Raw genomic sequence first — 21,906 nt, 5'->3', positions numbered from 1 at the left:
CCCCCTTCCCCCCCCCCGCCCGGGGAGGGCGGCCCACCGGTCCCAGCTTCACAGCTGCGCCCTTACGCTCCTTTCCTCGCCAGAATTTCCTAAAACACCCACAGCTGCCTCAGGCACTCCCTCCACGTTATAAAATATCCTCTCCCTCCCTGTGCTGGGAGCTGGAAGCCCATCACGCTGCTGGAGGAATAAGGTCCCCTTGTACTCTTCCGCCTCCTCCCTGGCCTGTAGATTATAATAAACTCGTTTGGAGAAGCAGTGTCTTTTACTCATTGTCTGCACAGAGCTCAGTGCTACAGGCTTCTGCTCCGTGCTTGATGCCCGCCCTAGGCACCTGTAATGCAAGCACTGGTGAAAAAACACCTTGGTCTCCACAGTTTCTTGTGCATTACTGTCTCCGGAAGAGAAATTTCAGAGTGGTACAAATGACCCATCAGCTGCAGTGAAGCACCCCGAGCCATCACCTCTGGCTCCTGTCATGCCGGTGGACCAGTGACCGTATGTATTTGTTACGAGGATCGACTAAGTCTAGTTATTTTAAAAGCAAAACTGACTTTTGACCCCCACATCTTGATTTCAAGCACTAGGAATTCAAGTGTCAGCATTCTTCAGCAGTTAGAAAACAGACATAATCAAAAGCAATAAAGCCCAAAGCAAGTGGTTCCAGCACTGTTGCAGACGGAGCGATGGGGTGAGGCGTGAATGAACAGCCTGATGCTTGTGGGTCTACTAAGATACTTGCAGGTTCACATTATTTCACACCACCTTCCCCAGAAAACATGTCCCTCGGCAATGTTCACCCTGCAATGATTATTGCTCATATGGACACATCAACCCGCAGTAAAACTTTAAAGTAATAGCAACCTAACTACGTAAAGCAAGTATTGGAAGATTTTCTCTTAATCATCCAACCAAATAAGAAGTCAAACCCGATACATCGGGAGGAGTCAAGGGTTTTTAGAATGTGGAGGTGCTGCATCACTCTGCTTTTTCACTAGAAGATCTCACAGTATCTAAGGCTGAAAGGTGTATTTTTTTATTCTGTCAACATGCTACATGTTGCTTTGCTTCCCCCCTCCAACACGGAGCTCTGAACTTTGGCTTGTTAACGATCATCCCTTTGAGATAACCTATTAATTTAAGCCTGAGCAACTCCCCCAAACCCCTCTGTGCTTTTCTTTGCTCTATTAATTTCTCCTTAAGATCACAGGAAGGTTGCTGCAGCTGGTGTATGACAACAGAAACACCTCAAAATTTACTTTTCTGTCTCTCTTAGGCCATATAAGTAACTCACGCAACTTCTATAACCTTCTGTAGAACCTCTTACTTACTTGCCAGGGAGGATTATTCTATTAAAACAAATCAAATCTGTATTTGAGGCATCAAGTTCATTGGCTGAAAACCAAGGCTAGATGTTTAGACAAACACAAGAAATAACTACAATTAGTTCATTTATTGAAAACCACTGTATCATAATTCATGATGCAGACTGTCATTTACAGAGTGTAAGAAGCCATCAGAAATGCAACATCAAGCGGTCAGTGGCTGAAAGAAGATCCCTTCCACTCCCCCACCAGCACTCCCCACTTCCTAGTGCAACTAGGATGGCCACAAGGCTGCACAGAAAAGGCTAATACAGTATAAAGGCTTGATATGTAATCTAACAGCGGTTTTCCGTAGAATACTGAGCTCCAGCGTTAAACATGCTCAGCTACTCTGAGTGTAAACAAGTAGTCCATTTCAGTGCTGGCAAAAATTGCCAGAAGTTGCTTAAATGTAACCAAGCTTTAAGAAATTAATTTGATAGAATTATTTGTTTTCATTGTGTATTTTTGTTACAAGTGTTTCTGTCCTACACAGAGACTGAGAGACATGCAACCTTGGCTGCAATCAAAATGCTTATCTAGTGAAAGTGATAAGGTATTCTGGGTAAGCTTGAATGTCATTAAATATGATAAACATGGATGGCTGGTTCACATTATCAGTTGAACTATCAAACAAATCTATAGGGTTACTAGCATTTTTTGCTGCTGGAGTAATTGATCCTCTTGTCCCCTGAGAATATTCTCCAACAAGGACTCGAGCCAAGTACATGTACTTCTTCCCATTCGCGTCTGGTTTAGAGTAGATGTCACTGGCAGAATAGTTGGCATTAACAGCAAAGTATGTTCCATTTCCAAAGTTCGCAGCTGTAGTCAGAAAAACAAATGTTTGTGAGCATTTCGGTAGCAGCAATCACTTATCTGCCATCTTCAGAGCCTGTGAATCTCTTGACAATTTTGCTTTTATTTGCAATAGGGAGATTTAACAGAACAAATAATTTTGCATACAAGGCAGGACTATACAGATGGCATGGCAAATCAGTCCTAGCCCTATTCAGGAAAACAAGAGTTGTTTTGAAATCCACATTACCATGCATTCCAGCATAGCTCCGGTTAAATCCATAGTTGTTAATTAAGGTTAACGACTCCATACTTGTCCCATGAAACAAAAGCCTCTCATTATTGCTGTTACCATTTTTGTTATCCATTTCACGTTTTTTTATTTGGTAGGCCTTCCAAAAAAATAGGTTCTGTACCCTTTCGACCTGCAAAGTTTGAAAGTAAGACAGAAAGAAAGTAGGTTGCTGTCATGAAAAACATTAGCGTATCAACAATTCAGTCTGCTTCCAAGATTCTCCTCCTAGCTCCAATGCATGTATACCAGATTATGAAATAAGTTAGTCAAATCACTCCACACTTTGGCATGACAGACAGCAGAACCCAGCCCAAAACATGACAGAAACACTCCATGGGAAACAATATAGGACAGTTTCGCAGGTTTCTGGGGCATAGATGACATGCCTACCTGCAAAGCACACATGGCTTAAGTGAGCAAATGCTGTGCTCTGCTATTGCAAAAACAATTTAAAGGAAGAGCACTCTCCCTTGGTGCTGAAGAAGCGACTGCTTAAGAGTTGTTCCAAATACCTCAACTGCAACATTACACTGATGCTGATTAAAGTTAGTGACAGCCATACAGACTTGTCCAACTTCAGAAATCCCAGTGGAATTTATTTTTCCATTGTTATTAGTATTCTTCATCACTTGCTAGCAAAGTATTTATGCTCCGAAATGATGACATGCTTTTACCTTTTCAATTTTTAATGACTGACAGGTCTTCAGAAACTTTTCCTGCACATCTTTATATTCTCTTGTTTCTGGTTTTAGTTCCACTATTTTGAGTCGCTGGTTTTGCATATCGTCCCACGTTGCAGGGAGCACTGTTGACTCTTGATCTGCAGAAGAAACATAATCAATCATATTTACCCAAATCCTCTGCTTAAAATGAAACATGCCCTGCTACAAACCCTTCTAAAAGCCCATACATCTAGCTTATCACTAGTGCCTACTGGTCTTTGTCAGCCAAGAGTATTCCATGGCTCTTTTACCAAAGGATTAGGGCATTGTAGCTTCTAGTTTGCCACTGCACTGGCAATTGATATGCCTGAATTGGTAGTTCCTAGACAAATCTGTTCTTCACAGCTGAAGAGGGATCCTCTGCAACATCTTTTACCAGTAGCCTTCCCTGCAAGTCAAGTTTTCAAGGACATGGAGCAAATGCAGATTTACCGAGTAGTTAGTTCTCATCAACTAGGAGACTAGGAGCAAAGCATCTGAACAAGGAAGGTTTTACATTCAAAAGTTCAAGAATATACTCTCCATCTGAAAAGCGTAAGTCTTCCCTTTCTTCCCTTCTCTCATTTCATGCGAGGCCTAGTATCTAGCTGTACTGTTAAACAGTAACACTGACTGATGCATATGCTACAGACATCCAGCATTATAGGTTCCCTCAATTAGAAGTGACGTTTTTTGGTAAGAGAACAAAAAATAAAAATCTGAAAACACGTGCAGCAGGCATTACTAAGGCACTGGGAGTTGCACAGTTACTTAAACCTGTCCACTTTCACTTTCAAGTGTGAAGTGGACAAAAAAGTTGTTCCCGTTAAGATATAAAATGTGCCCCTGTAAAACTGAGTCACAGCAGGACAAATTAAAGTAATACAGTGGGAAAAGTCCTGTATGGATGAGTAAGAAAGAGGTAGCTCCTTATATTGTAAAGGACTAGAAGTAAATGGAAGAGGGTACGTCTCGAGAACAGAAATGAGCTGAGATCTAGAATGACAACTGCTACAAATATCAAGTTATTGCTAGTAAGCCTGTTAAGAACCTCAGAACACATTACCTACATTTCAAAACATCTTAAATAACTGCAGGATTCTTTTATTTTCGTTTCCCAATTCAGTTCCTTTCTACATTCTCCAGAAATGGACCTCCACAAAGCTCCTAACAATATTTTGCATATTCTTACCATTTCTTAGTCTTACTAGGCTGGATGCAACCTGGTTTTAATGTGGGAACGTCAGTCTGTCAAGATGCTTTTACTTACCTTCAGATTTATCAACACGTATAATAGGTGTATGTTTTCCTTGGTCATCCACAGCATATCTAGCTTGTATATTCACTCTGTATTTTTTCTCATCAATGATGACTGAAATACCTTTCTGCTTTCCCATGAAAGCATTTTCCAAGTGCATATTTGTGAGACTGTCGAAGGGCACATAGGAATCCTTTTCAAAATATTTCCACTCAATTAAGTTTTGTAAAAGTTCTGCCCTGATCTCTTCCTCTTTAGCAGCTTTTACCCTGTGGATCATGTCTTGAACAGCTGAAGAAGCAATCCAGACATCTTTCGCAACACCTGAAATTTGAATAGAGGTACTATCCAAACAGAGAGCAATTTTTAATTTCTTTTGTAGGTCACACAGTTCCTCACTCTCCGCTTCACCAAAATGAAGGATAGACTCATCTCTGATTTCTCTTCGAAACTGTTCCTTTAAAATTGCACTTTTCAACCAGTTTTGAGCTTCTTCCACTTTCTTTTTGTTTTCACCACAAATCTGCACAACAGCCAGGTCGATTTTCTTTTCCATAACTGGTTTGTTTTTTTCCTTTGGGGAACGTTTCTCAGAGCTCCAGAACGCTACATTGAAATACACAAATGTAATTAATATTAACCATTATCAGCTGGTGCTAAACAGATTGATCTATAACCTGTATTTAAGTGACATCTACTCACACTTTAACTTGGAAAGCACTGATTTGGCTGCTGTTTTAGCAGGACGTCCTCTTTTCTGCATGCTTGTATGGAACACACTCAGCAGATGTGGCTGAAAGATGACAACTTTAATAGTTTTCACAGATGGAGCAGAGTTACTTCTTGCAAAGTCAGTTACTGCATCTATCATGTTGTCAGCTACTACAGCTGGATCACGGCCTGCCTCACCTGAAACAAGTTATAAACATTTTGCCTTTAAAAAGCATTAATAACTGTTACAAATGATTAAAACATCTTTAAAAGAACAGTTACGAACATCCCCACAATCACTTGGATCATAAGCAGGTCAGAAATAACTTCAGGCTGGCAATTAGGAAAGGTTTCTATTTATCAGGAAAAGGAGGTTCAAGACCACCCTTCCAGCAAGGGAAAAATGGAAGTTTACTTTTGTTGACATGGTGACTGATCAGGTTATGACATAGATGGTAAGGCTTGGTTACCTAATAGGCCACAGGCCTGACGCTCAATGGCCCAGTAGCCAACTCTTTGCTCAAAAAGCAAGTCTAGTTTTATTCATGCAAGAGGTCCCTGCATGCGTGGGGCCCAATTCTGGATTCTCTTTCTACTGAACTAACTGAAAATAACAGAAGAAAAAGGGATGATCTGGCCTTTTTGACAAGTTCACATTCCATCCGTATCAACCCTACTTGTGCTGCCGCCAGCCGGAGTTGCATCATCTACTGATTTCAGCAATGGAGAAGTAGCTCCCTGGATATTCTCTGATGAGCTGCCCACGCGTATCAGGCTGCTGTGACAAATATTTATGGTTCTCCAGGAAGTACAGACATACCTTTAAATCCCTGTTAGCAAGGAAGTGTCGGCTCTATAGCACTTACATTCTTTACATACTAGCTGACTACAAGGAGTGAAGCTTTCTAGGTCTTCATAAGCTTCTAATAACAGTTTTAAGTCTGCAGTTTCTGAATATATTTTCACCAAAGAATAACCCCTCCAGATAAATCAAACTCATCACTTGAACCCTGAGATCAGCAGAATCACATGCACTGAACCCATTTCAAAAGGGAGACACAGACCTGTTCCAATTGCTGGGAAGGTGACAGAGGTGTACTGCTGTAATTCACACTCCTGAAGCACTTGGGAGACTAGCATCTTGATATCATCCTGGGCAACAAAATGAATTATTTTTTTGCATGGCAGGTTTCCTGCTTGGGTGGTGATATAGCTCTTGTTAGCTTGTGAGGCTGAAACATAGGTAGGAGAACGTAATCACTCAAAATTATCCACAATATAGACGTGTACTAATCCTCATTAGGAAATAAGAAATGATGACAAATACACCCCAGGATAAGCTTCAAGTCTCCTTCCACAAACCGTCCAACTCCCTCTATTTTCACTTTAAAGGCACAAAGATTCATTTTATGTTTGTAAAATATTTGCCTCGTTTGGCAAATAAATTTTGTGTGCGCCTTTATTTGTCAGGTTTGCTCTGCAGATTTGGAGAACTTCATGCAGACTAGTACTATACTCTGTCTTCACGCACACACAAGCATGCCATCTACCCTCAGGCTGCCTAGCCTGAATTACCCTCTTGGCCTGCGCAACAGAGGTTTACCTATTATCTCCTCCACATAATTCTTTTCCTTTGGTTGGTCTTCCAAGCTGACCTCCACACCAGCGTCTTTCCCACTTCCCTTACTTCGTGGGGTTTTAAACCACATACTTGTCCATCTTTACTCCCCATTCATTGTATTTGCTGTTCACTAGCTGAATTTGGAGTACAAATAAATGCCTCTTAGGAGGCAGGAACCCAGCTTCACTAGTTTTCCCTCTTGGTCACACAGAGGATGCGGTAGTGGGTTGCTAGTTAAGCCAACAGCAAACATTTTCTCGCTCGGGAATGACAAAAGGAGTCGCAGGTAGACAGTTGCTTCCAGGGAGGTATGGCTTCCCTATTAATATTTCTGCCAACATCATGCCTTGCTCATGGCTCTGTACGATGTAGACTCGAATTGTTTTTATCATGGAAAGCTTTACTGGAACAAGAGGATGCAATAATGAATAGATTTAGTTCTTTACATATGCTTAGAAGCCCTCTCTTCTTGAAGATTTTTCTTTTCCTTCCCTCATTAGATGTTTTACAAATATCACATTAACTGATTAAAAACTAGCTGATGTAACATAGTGCATAATACAGATGGATGTACAGCAGGCACTGAGAAAGTATTCCAACAGATTACCTGCCATGCATGAACACCTTCAAAAAGGAGGTCAGAAATGTTGTACCATACCTAGTTGAGCACATTCATCTTCAACTGCTTTTCCAGCACCGTTCAGAATTGCTCTAGAGACACCTTAAATGAGAAGAGGCATATGAATCCACTGTTACTACTGTTAATGCCATTAAAGTCCCATCTGAGGCAGAACCGTGTACCACATAGTATCTAAAACTATCTCAATCATGATAACAGTAAAGGTTATAATTGAAAAGCACTGTTGCCTGAATTTCAGACTTATGCTTTTCAATTCAAAATGATGTCTAAAGTACCTAACAAGTTTCACTGAGGTCAAAACCTCACTGAGGTTTGTCTTCTCCTTTAGTCCAAGAGATGTTCTATAAAAAGATTTTATAAAAAAATTTAAAATTAGTTTCCCTTTCTGTAAGAGTCTTAAATATGCCATCCTGTAACATAGATTAACAAGAAAAAGAAAGTTTCAGACACTTCCTAATTGAACCTTTGTACCCTAAGAAGCAAAACAGAAACCAAACTGCGAAACAAAAGGGTTTGAAACATTGAAAAAAGTACTTCCTACTCTCCTTACCCAGTCCTTCCAACCACACATACTGTTTTCACACATAATACCAACTAAAATACCTGTTTTGAGGCTGAAGGTTTGGTTTGTTATGTTTACAATGACATCTCCCTCTTCCTTGGTAATATCGCCTTCCGCCACCCGGAACACGATGGAGCCAATCGTCATTTCATGCACACCCTGTGCTGGGGTTGAAGAGGTACCAAAAAAAGCTGCAGGAAAGAAATACAGACCCTGAGCAGAAGGGAGCAATGAGGTAAGAGATAAGGGACTTGTTCATGGGTACAATGCCTACAGAGACCACAGTTCACCTTCACATTCAGCCAGTGAAGAGGACTGCCTGCCATGTTAACTGAAAATCATTTCTTCTCACAGGAGTCTCTGATCAACCTTCACCTATTCCCATCATTGCTATTCATGCTGACATGGCAGAAAAAACTCTTTTTGCTGCACATCTGGTATACAGACACTACTTTGCGACATTTTACTATATAAGCCTTTGCGAAACTGCAAGGTAAGCGAGCAGTGAACTTTCCAAGTCTCACTCCCTTGCTCCTCTGTCTCACAGAGTTTTCAGGCAGGTTCTCTACTGCGTGACAGGAACTTTTTACCTATGCGTTATTTGTAAAAACTTGATTATGTTTTCAACATATAACTCATTTTCTACACTCTGCAGTTCCATTAGGCTGGATAACACCAAAGATATTTCAGTTTGGTTTTGCTATTCATCTGAATGTGTAAAAGATTTAAGAGTATTCCAAAGAGGCCACTTTAAGACATATAACCAGGAACTCACCTGCCTTCCCAGGACATAGGAAGACACCGATCTGTTCACGATCTAATCAAGTGCTGCAGCAATAAAAGAAAAAGCTCTAGTTGTGCCCTCAGCACATGATAGCTTCCGCTGTCCTGATTTGTAGGGGCACTGTCCAGATAGTGAATCACAGGTACACTTTTTTTTTCTTAGCACCTCCAACACCGTTTCAGACATTACAGACACTCAGCCTGAAATACTATATGCTGCCTTTACAGCAGCCACTTTGACTGTTACTTGGATTTAGGGAATGACATGCTCACCAAGCAAATATCTAAACATCCACAATGAATGCATTTCCTGGAATATTTAAAAGAGTAAAAAAAAAAAAAATCCACTAGGCACACTTCTGTGAAACAAGTTTACCTGTGTCTTGGCTAGCCTTATTTGGAGAAGTCTTCTGCACTTTAACAGCTACAGTATTTCCACATCTGTTCTCAAGTTCATCTGAAAATTCCTAGAGAAGGAAATTACAATCAACCCCTGTAGAAGTCTTTAGGCTACACAGTAGAAATAAAGGTTTGAAAAGTAAAGTTAAAAAACATTTAGAAGAGAGCTTAATGCAAATTACTTTATACCATCTGCCATAACACTGATGGCAAGTCTTGACACACTGTTATCAGAGAGCAAGGTTATTCAGTGTGAGCAACAGACAGAATTGATAACTAAGCCAAAGCCCTAGTTACCGTTCCAGAGGGATACATTAACAGATGGCATCCTTACGCTGAGAGGCTAGTTTACACTCTAACTCAAGTCTTGCAGCTAATGCCATCCTTCTCTTTGCACAATAGCTCAGGCTTTAGCACAGTAGCCTTCAAGTTTGGCCTTTCAAAATGTATTAGCTACTGCACAAAATAGCAGAAGTCAACAGATGCAGAAACACTCATTTGGACATTAATTCACAGTGTGAGTGCTCTCTTTTGAGAGATTCATGTGTGAAATGAGTAACTTGAGCGTGGATATAGAAAATTTGTGCTAATGCGATACTGAAGAAAGGGGCACGCGGAATACTACTATGTTTCTACTAGAGTTTACCAGCACAGCAATCCTAGCATAATTATTCTTCCTAAAAAGACACTAGCACTCCATTGAAAGCACTCCTTTTTCCAAGAGTGAAGGCATCTATGCAGGAGCTGCAGCAAATTTACCTGTTGGCAAGTCCTACGTACTGAAGAATTAGGTGAGTTCATGAGATAAAGAGTAATTACACTTTCGTTTGTATTATTGCCAGGGAACAGAAAAGGACAGGAAGGGAGCAAGGCTGTACAGGACAGGCAGGTGACCATGAGGGTAGAACCAAAAAGAGAACTTTCAGTACAGACAAGAGAGACTGTCAGCAAACTTCTTCCTTAGTATAAGAACAAGCGCCCTGTGGATTCTTTGGAGATCATCAGATAGCCAAGTATAAGATAGACCCAAATAAACAAGCATCTAAAAGAGACAGAAAAACATGGTAACTCACCTGAATATTAGCTGTGTCTTTTGGATGCAACAGAAAGTGAACTTCCTCAAGAGAATTTACTCCATTTTTACTACTGAATTCAAACACTTTGTCAAACAGTAATTTAGCAACAATAGACCTTGGGAATCCTAAATTCCCTGTCCCAATCGCTGGGAAAGTAATTGACTTTAAAGACAGTTCCTCAGCAATCTGCAGGCATTTTGTGATGATGTCGCCCAAGACCTGTAAAGCACAATTATTCTTTCAATTACTGAAAGTAATTTTTTCCAGTATGTGCAATGTAGCACTTTCCCTCTTAGCTGTCTCTTGGTATTAAACTACAGTAATTGCATACATGACAAGGAATATATTAGTCAACAAGGGATTAGCCACACAGTTAAAAAAAAAAACAGCCCAAACTCTCTCATCTCCTACGAAACTGTCCCTCATTTCAAAGGAGAAGTTGCATTAAACCCACTATAAAACCCGGTCAAATTAGAGTTCAGGCAAATAAAAACCCTTATACCTTTGGAGATGAGTGGTTCTGGGACCATGCAGGTACGACAGCATGAAGCACAACACTGCAACCTAGATTGTAACCTTTTGTTTTCAACACAGATCCTTCCTGAGGTGTTTTTCCTAGGCCTTCTTCTTTTAAGCCCGTTTGAAGCATTGGCCCTGCCTTGCTTAGCAAAGCTTTAGAGAGCAGCCCTTTATCAAGCTGGAGATCGTTGGCAACACTGATGACAACAATGTCTGTCTGAAAAACACGCAAGCAAAAATAATCTAGCTTTTAAGTATCAAGTCTTTTAAGTATCAAGTTTATATTTTGCACCGATTGATCAAATACAGCCTGCCTGCTGATTTACAAAGTAAATGTTTAAGACAGCAATCTGAGACTGAACAAAATTTTGGGATAAACCAGAAAAGTTATGCTCAGTTCTAATACCACGAGCCTGCCCGTAGCAACACAGAAGCTGAGTTAACAGTGAAATTCATTTCAAGCCAACAGGAGAAAATTAAAATTCTACATTCCTGGTCTACTCATTCTACCTCCATTTGAAAAATGTTTATGAAGTTCGTTCTTTAAGAGAAGCTTGCAGACCAAAAACCTGTGTTCACTGAGGTAAGCAAGACCTTCCATACATGACTGGCCTAGAGAAAAAGGAGAAGCTGAGAACAAACAAGACTGGAGGAAAGCTATGGAGAAAGAAGTGAGCAAGGCAGTAATTTATAAGGGAGTGAAATACAAAGGGCTATGAACATTGTGTCAAGCACTATATTCAGCTCCTCAGGAAGGACCTCTATACACATTTTAATGTATATTCTGCCCTGGCCAACTGGAGGATCTGCATGCACAAGCTGTGGGAGGCATCCACTCCTGAAACGATTTGCTGACCACTACAGAAAGGGTTCTGAAAGGAGTTGCTTCCAGTATTGGTGATCCCAGTAAAGTAGCTATCAGCCAGCTAGCAGCAATTCAATACTGGAGGCAACTGGAAATCAATTAGTGAAGTTGGGTCTTCACAGGACATGCAATAGCAACTGTATGTTGTGTACCAGTGTTCATCAATAGCATGAGTAATAGTTCCCCAGACCAATATCCTACAGACGCAGGGAGAACCAGACTGGCTGGCGGCCCAGGGCTCAGATGTGAATGGCTGTGCTGCCTCAGGGCCACAGTGGATCTGGAAGCAGCCCGGCAGGGTACTCTCACACAGCAGGGTACTCGCATTAACCAACACTAAGCACCCTCTTCTGCGCTAGTACTAAACTTTTGTAATCAGGATTTCTGGGAAGGTCAATGCTGCATGCAGGTGGTTCCTGCCCAGCACGATAGGGTCAGGGGGGTTCAGAGCCCAGAACCATTCCTGCTGACCCCAGTTGCTTCTGCTAAACTGTAATGCACCATGTACCACAGGGATCTGTGCGCCTCTGTGTCAGTAGATGACAAAATGCAATACTGCACAGCCATCTGTATCTAACATGTAAGACAGTCATCTAATAGCAATTCTTATTATCATCAGTGACAGCCAGTTTCAGTAACATATCAGATGCGTTACACTGCTAATTACAGATGACGGTCTAAGGTTGGTTGTTTTTTGGTTTTGTGTTTTGGGTTGTTTTTTTTAAAAAAAAAAAAACCACACAAAACAAAAACACACTTGATATTTTAAAAGCAGATAATTTTAAACACTTACTGTAGCATCTTCAATGCTTCCTCTTCTCAGCATGATGTCAAGGCCTTCTTCAGTTGTTACCAGTGGGAAGTTCTTGCTATTTTGAGAAATTTTGCTTTTGCTAGGCTGATGAACTGTACTGATCTGATGCAGTGACCTGTAGGAAGATGAATAATCTGAAAACACTTCTCTCAGTGCCTTGCTGAAAGCCTGAATGTTATTCTGTGCAATATCCACAAGATGAACCTCCTTCAGGCTGCTGTCCCCCATGGATTCTTCCAAGGTCTCCTTGATGGAGGATACAATTGAATACGTACACAGTTCCAGTGGGAAGCCAAAAATCCCTGCACTTATAGCAGGTAGGCCTATGGAACGATGATTAAGCGTTTCAGCTAGTCGTAGACTCTCCTTCACTGTCTTTCTTAACAAGTACACACAGTTTTCTGCTTCGTCCTTCCTCCACCTGGGCCCAACAGCATGAATGACATTCTTGCAGGGGAGTTTCCCAGCGCCCGTGATAACTGCACACCCAGGCTGCAAGCTCCCGTTCTTCCTCACGAGCTCATCGCACTCCTGTTGCAGCTCTGGACCAGCCGCTTTTAACAGTGCCTCAGCAAGGCCACCGATGTGTTTTAAGTCTTCATTAGATGCATTTACCACAACATCAACAGGATGAGTGCACAAGTCAGCTTTATAAACCGCTATTACAATTCCATTTATGGTCACCTGCCTGTAGGGCTGGCCTGTATTGCTATGTTCTTGCTGTTCTTCCAGCTGTTCTTCTGACTGCTCTTCCAGCCTGACTAGACACTTAAAGTCTTGTTTTGCACTGGCGGCAAAAAAGTGTTCTCGCTCTTTGAAATACGACTCGGCTCCTGGCTCTCTAATTACCAGGCGCTTATAATGCAGGCCAGACAGAATTTGCTCAACAAAGGTGACTCCCTTCAGCACTTCTCTTCTCGGCCCGCTCAAGGATATAACTCTACGTTTCTTCTGTGTGCTAAAGTCAACTTTCACACCTTTATTCTGTAAGTCACCCCAAACACTGGTCTTCTCTTTCTCAAAAAACATTATGACAGCCACAGGCTTTCCTCCGATGACCTTTTGTACTTGCGTGTTTTCATCTATAAAGTTAAAGAGTTCCTCAAAGGCTTTTGCTACTGCTTGAGAACAGCCAGCAATGATGACCTGACTCTCTGCCTGAGTGACTGTTACGGCTTCATTAGAGCAGTTTTGCTTGGTGAGCATCCTCCATTCCTTCTTCTGGAGGACTGACTCATCCTCCAAAGTAATGCTTTTGTAGTCCAGTTCCTTCTTTATTTCTTCTTCTGCTTTTAGGAGATCTTCAGGAGCACTCCCTGTCAAGATGATAGCTTCTGTGCCAAGCTCATAAAAGGCACTAATTTGTTTTGACATGAACAGGCTCTGTGACAGGGTTTCGTTATCGATATGCTCTAAAAACTGGAAGATATAAGGGTGGGTATTAACTGTCTTCTTTGCCATTTTGCGTATATTATCTAATATTTCCCCTTTTACTTTATAAACTTCCTCAGGCATTCCACATAGGTTAATTATCTTCTGCAAACGATCGTAAGTTATCTGCAGGGCTGGGAACTCCATACAAATTTTTTCTTCAAGACCAGTACTCTGTAAAATTGCATATTCCCCTGGACCTATTACCACCATTTCTTCAGTTCTTTGCTTTTCTCTTTCAATTTCTGTAGTGGCCTTTTCTATCAGAAACTTCAGCTCTTGTTCAACATTCTTCACAACTTCTTTTTCACCTACTAGAACAAGTAAATTCTTGGAAATATATGGGATTATCAGAACTTCATCGTGGGTAAAGCTGTTACTAATGGCTTCCCACACCTCTGTGCTTACTTGACATTTAACTGCTTTGTACTTTGATATGCTGTGTGAAAATGCTGTGGAAACATCTTCATTCCACGTCTTGATCAATCGAGATACTAATCTCTTCTGCTCACACAAAGTAGCTGAAGGATGCAAAGTAACTTTTGGGCCTGCACAGCGGGGCTCAGGCCATGTTAGCACACAATTACACTTTGCCATTTCACAACTTACTGCCTCAATTAGCCTATTATTTCTCTGCAAGTAATACCAGATATACGGATCCAGAGGCACTGTAATTGGATCTGGCTTCTTTATTTGTGGCCCTTCCTTTCCATATAGAGCTGTTCCCAGCGAGATGTAGTAAGGATAGACAGAGATTGGTGTTTTGTTGAGTGAATGCTGCTTTGCCAAGATATTGGTTACATCTAAAACAAACAAACAAAACCCCAAACAATTAATGCCAGCACTTAAAACCAAAGATCTTCTGTTTTGTTTTTTTTTTGTTTTAAACTGTTTTCTACATAATAATGTTTGTTATCGAATAGTTTTACATGAATTTTCCCCCCTTCCCAGATAGGCATAATTCCAAGTTATTGAAGAGTTACTGGTTTTAAATGCCAAAAAGTTAGAGCGCCAGGTAAGAACCAACACAGTCCGCCTCCAGGAGGAGTTATGCACAGCACTGTCTCTGCCCCCACTTCTGTTATATGCTGTACTTGAACTGCCCAACTCAGTAGTTGTCTGGGCTCTTACTTAACAGTATCAAATCACAGTTCCCCCATTTCCCACAAAAAGAGCATCTATTTTCTTCAACTTCCCTTCAGCTCTCCCCTTCGTTGCAATGCCTCCAGCTTTCTCCTTGTCCTCCACTTTCCACAGATGCTCATGTTTCTGTCACTGGCTGGAAAAGCCACAGCACCTGCTCTCCAGCCAAAAAGCTGTCCAGGAAATTGTCCTCAGACGAACCAGACAGCACACATTGCCATGGCGCAGTTGGTGGTGAAGGCAGGAGGGGAGAAGTCTCTTGCACTACGTGGGGCTGTGCTTTCTCTATTGAACTCAAACTGTAACCTGAACTCTGTAAGAGTCAAGGCCTGGGTGAAATAAACTGTGCATAAAAAGGAAAAAATTCTATGCCTCATGCCCAGCTGGTCCAGAGCTTGCACTCCAGTTCGCAGAGACCTGCTGACAAAGTACCAGATCCACTGTTTTATGAGGGCGAAGTAACCATTTCTTTAGAAAATCCACATTTTGATCTTTAAGTGAGAGGATCTCAGAGAAATAAAGGCTTCATATTTCTGCATTACCTTTATGGTCACTGAATGTAATGATAGCCGCATCTTCATCAGGCAGCTGCTGAACATCCACCACTTGCGCACCTCCATTCTTCTTGTTTTCAAAGTAGACGGTTATATAGTCACTGGGTGTGTTAGGTGGTATATTTTCAGCCCTAATGCTTCTTGTTCGCTCAAGGCACCGTGCAGTAATATTTTGTTGCTTTGCTCTGTGGTTTTGATTAAACTTTTTAGCAAATTCCCCTGCAGCTAGAAAGAGAAGGGAGAAGAAAAAAGAAAAAAAACAAAACAAGATCAAACTAGCAGCTTGCCTTTCTACTATGATGTTAGCAGACTACTGCTGTGTGCATTGACCAAAGCACTGAATTACAAAGCATCTCTCAACCCAGAGGTGCCCACAAAGCTACTTCTTTCCACATACTCAGTATCTGTCACCTAGTATTCACCACATGGTTGATCACAATTGTTGACTACAACTACTGTAGCCGGAATTTGTCAGTAGTTTTCCTACTGAGTAGCACTGGATCTCTTTAACCCAGAAAGAAAGATCACGTTCATTTTTGGGCTATGGCTTTATACACAACTAATTAGACATAAGTCAAGAGTTCAAATTTGAATTCTTTCAGTTTTATGATAAACATTCTATTTTTGGCTATTTCCCCCCCCATTACCATCACGGTAAAAGATAGTCAAGTCACTTTTACGTCTGTCAGTCAAACGCACAATTAAAGTTTTTAAAGGATCTACTTATTTCCTAAAGGCTACACCAAAAATTTGGGACTGGACCATGATATGAGAGGCAAATAATTTCTGATTTCCAAAGCAGAAAACCCTACGCCTTCTCAGAGACTAAAAACTTCTTTGGTTTAGTTATATCACTGACTAATCCCTTCACAACTTCAAGATTTCTGAGCAACTTCATTCTTACGTATTACCAGTAATACAACTATTCCCACAAAGTTGATTCAAAGTGGCATATAACTTGTTTTTACCACGTTCTACCTTCTACAGAAATTCACAATTTTTCCACACAGAAGACAGAATTCTCTTTTCTTTCCTGTCCCACCTCCTCACCCAGAATCAAGCACATGTAAAATCACCTTGTCCCTAAAAGGACTCAAGGGCAGCAGCACTCAAAGAATCCTGGAACCAGTTCACTGTCAGTTTAATTCAGTTCTCCTGATAACGCAGTGCTGTTATCTCTATAACATCAGCTATGGCATTGGCTTGCACTGTTTCTGAATCTGGTCTTATCATACCACTTACTGTTGCCCATGTCCTGGGATGGAATTTGTTAATAATACCAACACAAATCTTGGCAGGAACCAGGAAGTCCCCCCCAACCTCTCACTGGTGAGAAGTAGGAGCAGACATTTCTCCGTCACCTGGAAGATGCCTTTGTCATCAATCACTAATAAGGCAGAAGAGAAAGTATATGATATTGAACACACTAAAAACCCACAATGAATGCGCAGTAGCTTAACAACTAGTTGGTACTGCAGCATCAGGCAAAGTATACGGTGTTAATTCCACACTTCACATAACTGACAGCTGCCACTCTGCATAAGGACAGCTGGACTTGCCTCAGCATCCCAGGGTCCATCCAGCCCAGTATCCTGTGTCCAGCAATGGCCACAGCAGGTATCTAGAGAACAGCTGCAAGAAGATGCTGCTTCCCTAATCTTCTCCCAGCCTCCAATCTATTATAGTAGATTTCCCAAACTTGATGCAGTCTATTAAATAACCTTAAAAAGCTCAGTTTCAAGTAATTACTCAATTTTCCCTCAAATCCATACAAACTCACCAAAAGGGGTTACATGTGTAGTAAGGAAAGCCTTTATCATCAATCTGTTCTAAAACTGAGTACATCCTCTTGTTGCTTGTACAAAGTTATAGTTTTAGTCCTACCTGTTCTGTTTACCATCCAAATCAGAGCTAGCCCTCTTCTAATTTACACTGACCTCCATACCTTACAGATAAAAGGTATGTCATTAACTCTAGTAGAGTAAATCCTCATTTAAAATGACACAGTATCAGATTAAACCTTGAACCTATGACAGAAGACATTAAATTTCCTGCTTAGTCTCCCGCACACATAAGCAGCTAATAAAAAAGATCCGCAACTCTGACTCCTTCTTACCAGTATTTCCAGTAAAAGTAACTACAGCAGCACATATTTCAGGTATCATTTCCACACTGAAGTCACCATCATCCTCTGACAAGCCACTGACGTTCTCTACTAGCATAATTAACATGCAATCTTTTACTGTCTCCTGCACATTTTCAAGCACAACTATGGCGGAAGGCAGGGATCCTTGAGAGTCCTCCACTTGGCACAGCTCCTGGAGAGTCTCCACTTGCCATGGCTTCACAAACAGATCAATTTTCTTCACCGAGTGATGCTTCCTTTGCAAAACTTCTTGGGCATCTAGTTCCACAGGAAAACAAAGATGTGATCTTCCCTTCCCCTCCCGCCACAGCAGAGCAACATGTCAAATTACACTCTACTTTAAAAATCTGGCCAGCCATATTTTCTCGTATCACAGAAGAAACAGAAATAAGGCAAAACTACACCAAAAGTTAGGGTCAGGATAAAAGCTACTCTATGATCTAGATGTTCCCGGTCTCCCCAAAGGAGAAAAAAAAAAAGTTACTTTGAGTTAAGTGCTACCTCCTTTCTGCTGCGCTCAAGTGCAAGAAACTGTTCTCCAGATTAGTAACATCTAATAAATAGCAAATGAAGGGTTTTCCATCCTGCTATCTTGTATATTTAACAAATATTTAACTGTTAACATCTGTCTATCTTAAATATTTAACTATTTTTAACTATTTCTCCTGCATAAACAGTTTCCTCTTTTTGCATACATCCTTCACACACTAACAAGTAGCCAACAGCACTTTAGCGTAGAGGAAAACATAGGAAAACTAGAGATAAATTGAGGCTACTTTAAAATCATTTTCTCCACAGAGGTGAGCATTTACCTCTCCGTCTTTAAAAATACATAATATTTACTACCTCTTTTCCTCCCAATCTCCAAAATCCTGGCAATTGAAATGACTATGAAAGAAAATACAACAAAATAATATTTACCCATGATCTGCAGTTAATACTGTACTATGCTTTATCCGGTCTCCTGAACTAGAATTAAAGCTTACTTATTCTGCAGTGCTCCTGACATCATTTCTCCTGCATTATTCTCTGTGAGCCTTGATCAAGCATTTGGGACAGGTCTAGAGAACCACTTCTTCCCCTGTGGGTTACTATAAACACTGTCAGAAACCCACATCTGCATTGGATAGACAGGCACATTTGCTCCTTTTACATCCTGTCACTCTTTAGGAATAATACACCATTTCTGCTGGAGCAATGCCCACAAAGAGATTCAGCACCAGCAAAGGCCTGTTTTTGAAAGGGAGCTTTAGTATCGTAACACCCGTAAGATATAATCATACCTTCCTCATCCCGAAAGATGATGATCATTTGCTGATCCTTTCTGATGTAGGACTCGATGGCCCCCCCACCAGATTTCTTTTTATTTTCAAAGTACATTTCCACAATCTCATCTTCTATTTCCTCCCCAGAGGCAGTGGTTACTACTATGACAGATCTCCTAGAGGCTGCCTTTTCCGCTTCCAATTTCTCACATGATTCTGAAATGAAAGATCACACCCTATGCCTTAGGCAAAAGTTAAGAAAAAACCCAAGCTGATTATCTTCCAAGCTTTCACACCACTTTTTGTTCAGATCACAGATAAGATCAGGGAAAAGAACAGGCAAATAAACAGTAATTCAGGTGGTTTGTTTTTTTTTTTTTCCACAACAGCCTTTAAGTCCCAAACAAGCTGAGCATATCACTAGCGTGAGTTGTATCAATAGGTGAGGAGAAAAGGCTTCCATTCATCACCAGGCAAGGACAGCAGAAGTAACGGCTATGAAAGCTTCTTCACAAATCCACAATGAGGGCAACCATCACTCTTCTGCCTGTGCACCCTCTTCATTTACAGTTCCAGCCATTGCTGTGGGTCGCCATGGGTCTACATGTGCTGGCTGCCACAGGAGCTCAGGTGTACCTGGGGTACACAGCTACTGATGTTCTATCACAGGTTGTCCTAGCGGGGCTGCTGGCAGCTGGGAAGGTCTGGGTAAGGACAGCCTTACCCAGAACAAAGGTCAGCGTCCACTGCATATTCTCCCTAAGGAACTGACCTGTCTGAGGCAGTTGGTGAAGTGGGGAGCTTCCTAAAGGGACTCATACAAAGAAAAAAAAAAATATTTATTTTAGCCTGAGATTCCCCAGGCAAGGACAGCAGAAGTAACGGCTATGAAAGCTTCTTCACAAATCCACAATGAGGGCAACCATCACTCTTCTGCCTGTGCACCCTCTTCATTTACAGTTCCAGCCATTGCTGTGGGTCGCCATGGGTCTACATGTGCTGGCTGCCACAGGAGCTCAGGTGTACCTGGGGTACACAGCTACTGATGTTCTATCACAGGTTGTCCTAGCGGGGCTGCTGGCAGCTGGGAAGGTCTGGGTAAGGACAGCCTTACCCAGAACAAAGGTCAGCATCCACTGCATATTCTCCCTAAGGAACTGACCTGTCTGAGGCAGTTGGTGAAGTGGGGAGCTTCCTAAAGGGACTCATACAAAGAAAAAAAAAAATATTTATTTTAGCCTGAGATGATGATTTCTACACTACATTAGACAAACACCACAAGCCACCCAGGTGACCAGGGCACTACTGCAGCATGAAGGTCAGTGAAAACCAATGAAGCAAGAATACACTGGTCTTTACTTGATAAGTGGCACACTTACCTGTCTTCTCCTGCTGAGTGCACACAGAAGCCTCCTTATTCTGGCAGGTGGGAAGAGACACCTGGCGTTCATTAACTAGAGATAAGTGACAATGCTTTCTCAGTTACTATGTACTTCAAGAAGAAAAAGGTCACACTCTTGTAGACCCAGGAGATAACACAGCTTGAATTTAGTTTCATTTGACATTGCCAGAATCAGAGACTTCCATATATTCCTTTTTTCAAACTGTTGTGGTTTAACCTCAGTCGGTAACTGAGCACCACACAGCCACTCGCTCACTCCCCCCCTCCCCGGTGGGATGGGGGAGAAAACTGGAAGAGTAGAAGTGAGAAAACTCGTGGGTTGAGATAAAAACAGTTTAATAATTGAAATAAAATGATAATAATAATACACAAAACAAGTGATGCACAAAGCAATTGCTCACCACCTGCTGACCGATGCCCAGCCAGTCCCCGAGCAGCGGCCCCCCCGGCCAGCTTTCCCCAGTTTATGTACTGAGCATGACCTCACGTGGTATGGAATGTCCCTTTGGCCAGTTTGGCTGTGCCCCCTCCCAGCTTCTTGTGCACCTCCAGCCTTCTCAGTCAGTAGAGCATGGGAAGCTGAAAAGTCCTTGACTAGTGTAAGCACTACCTAGCAACAACTAAAACATCGGTGTGTTATCAACTTTGTTCTCATCCTAAATCCAAAACACTGTACCAGCTACTAGGAAGGAAATTAACTCTATCCCTGCTGAAACCAGGACACAAACCATATGTTAAATGTGGTTACAGAAACACCCTTTAAGCTCAAAAAAGCCTCAGGCATAACATCAGAAAACAAACTAGCGCATTAGTCATGCTGCATGAACCACTGTGAGCAGGTCCTCCCATGCATTACAGCACTACCCTCATACAGAAACTGTGCTGTCAAACAAGAGATCTGTCAAGGACATCTGGAGGGAAGTGCCTTTAGAAACCAGGCACCTCTGTAAAAGTGTCTATCATGACGTATTCTGACTCTGCATGACATCTCTACCTGCTAGTTTAAAACAATAAGGAACACAGCTAAATTAGAAAATGAAAGATAACAGTAATATGTCAGTCTGCGCCCTCAATCTTCACCTGCGCGCCACCCTCATTTGCACAAAATAAGTAATTTGCATGTAGAGATAAGCAGGCTATGTATGATTAGTAAATTCTGGCCCACAGGGAGAACACATGCAACGTCAGCTGGAACCACAACAAGAACTGCACAGAAAGTTAGTTCATTCAGCTTTTACGCGTGCCTTGGAGTTTACTTAAGGGCTGTGCTTTACGAATTAAATTAATTTTGTGCTTTAAAAAAAAAAAAATGAAGGAGAGTGCTGGGGGCGGGGGGAGGAAAGGAGAAAGAAAGAGCGCAGCTCAACGCCAGCCTGGACAAGCACTCGAAGAGCAGACGGCTTGGTCACCGGTTCCTGCCACCTCCCCGCGGTCCCCCCCCTCCTCCCGTCCGTCCCGCCGGCCGCCCCGGGCCAACGCTGAGCTGCCGGGTGGGCCAGGCCCGGAGCCCCGGCCTCGCAGGGCTGAGGCGAGCGTTTAAGCCCCACCCCGCGCCTCAC

General features: G+C 41.8%; 1 protein-coding gene across 1 annotated transcript; it reads right to left on the bottom strand.

Moving 5' to 3' along the window:
• Positions 1 to 1,437: 1,437 nt before the first annotated feature.
• Positions 1,438 to 20,467, bottom strand: LOC103908592 (poly [ADP-ribose] polymerase 14). Its single transcript, XM_009290989.2, has 16 exons — positions 20,325 to 20,467; positions 18,964 to 19,161; positions 17,651 to 17,938; positions 15,523 to 15,759; positions 12,386 to 14,640; positions 10,711 to 10,944; positions 10,206 to 10,427; positions 9,110 to 9,200; positions 7,992 to 8,141; positions 7,407 to 7,469; positions 6,192 to 6,359; positions 5,119 to 5,325; positions 4,429 to 5,022; positions 3,132 to 3,277; positions 2,413 to 2,587; positions 1,438 to 2,189 (listed from the first exon to the last, which is right to left on the bottom strand). Exons 2-16 carry the CDS (start codon positions 19,058 to 19,060, stop codon positions 1,900 to 1,902), a joined length of 5,217 nt encoding a protein of 1,738 aa, XP_009289264.1. The 5' UTR covers positions 19,061 to 19,161; positions 20,325 to 20,467; the 3' UTR covers positions 1,438 to 1,899.
• Positions 20,468 to 21,906: the final 1,439 nt, after the last annotated feature.

This window comes from Aptenodytes forsteri, unplaced genomic scaffold (assembly GCF_000699145.1).
Source record: "Aptenodytes forsteri isolate BGI_AS27 unplaced genomic scaffold, ASM69914v1 Scaffold29, whole genome shotgun sequence".
NCBI classification, from domain to species: Eukaryota; Metazoa; Chordata; class Aves; order Sphenisciformes; family Spheniscidae; genus Aptenodytes; species Aptenodytes forsteri.
The sequence above is the reverse complement of the archived record's forward strand: the minus strand, read 5'-3'. Positions and strand labels throughout refer to the sequence as shown.

Coding starts and splice junctions, on each gene's coding strand:
- LOC103908592 (XM_009290989.2), bottom strand. CDS start 19,060: ATGTACTTTGAAAATAAAAAGAAATCTGGTGGGGGGGCCATCGAGTCC. Junction 14,641..15,522: donor TACATTCAGTGACCATAAAG/GTAATGCAGAAA, acceptor TGTTTGTTTTAG/ATGTAACCAATATCTTGGCA. Junction 9,201..10,205: donor AAGACACAGCTAATATTCAG/GTGAGTTACCAT, acceptor TTCCTTCTCTAG/GAATTTTCAGATGAACTTGA.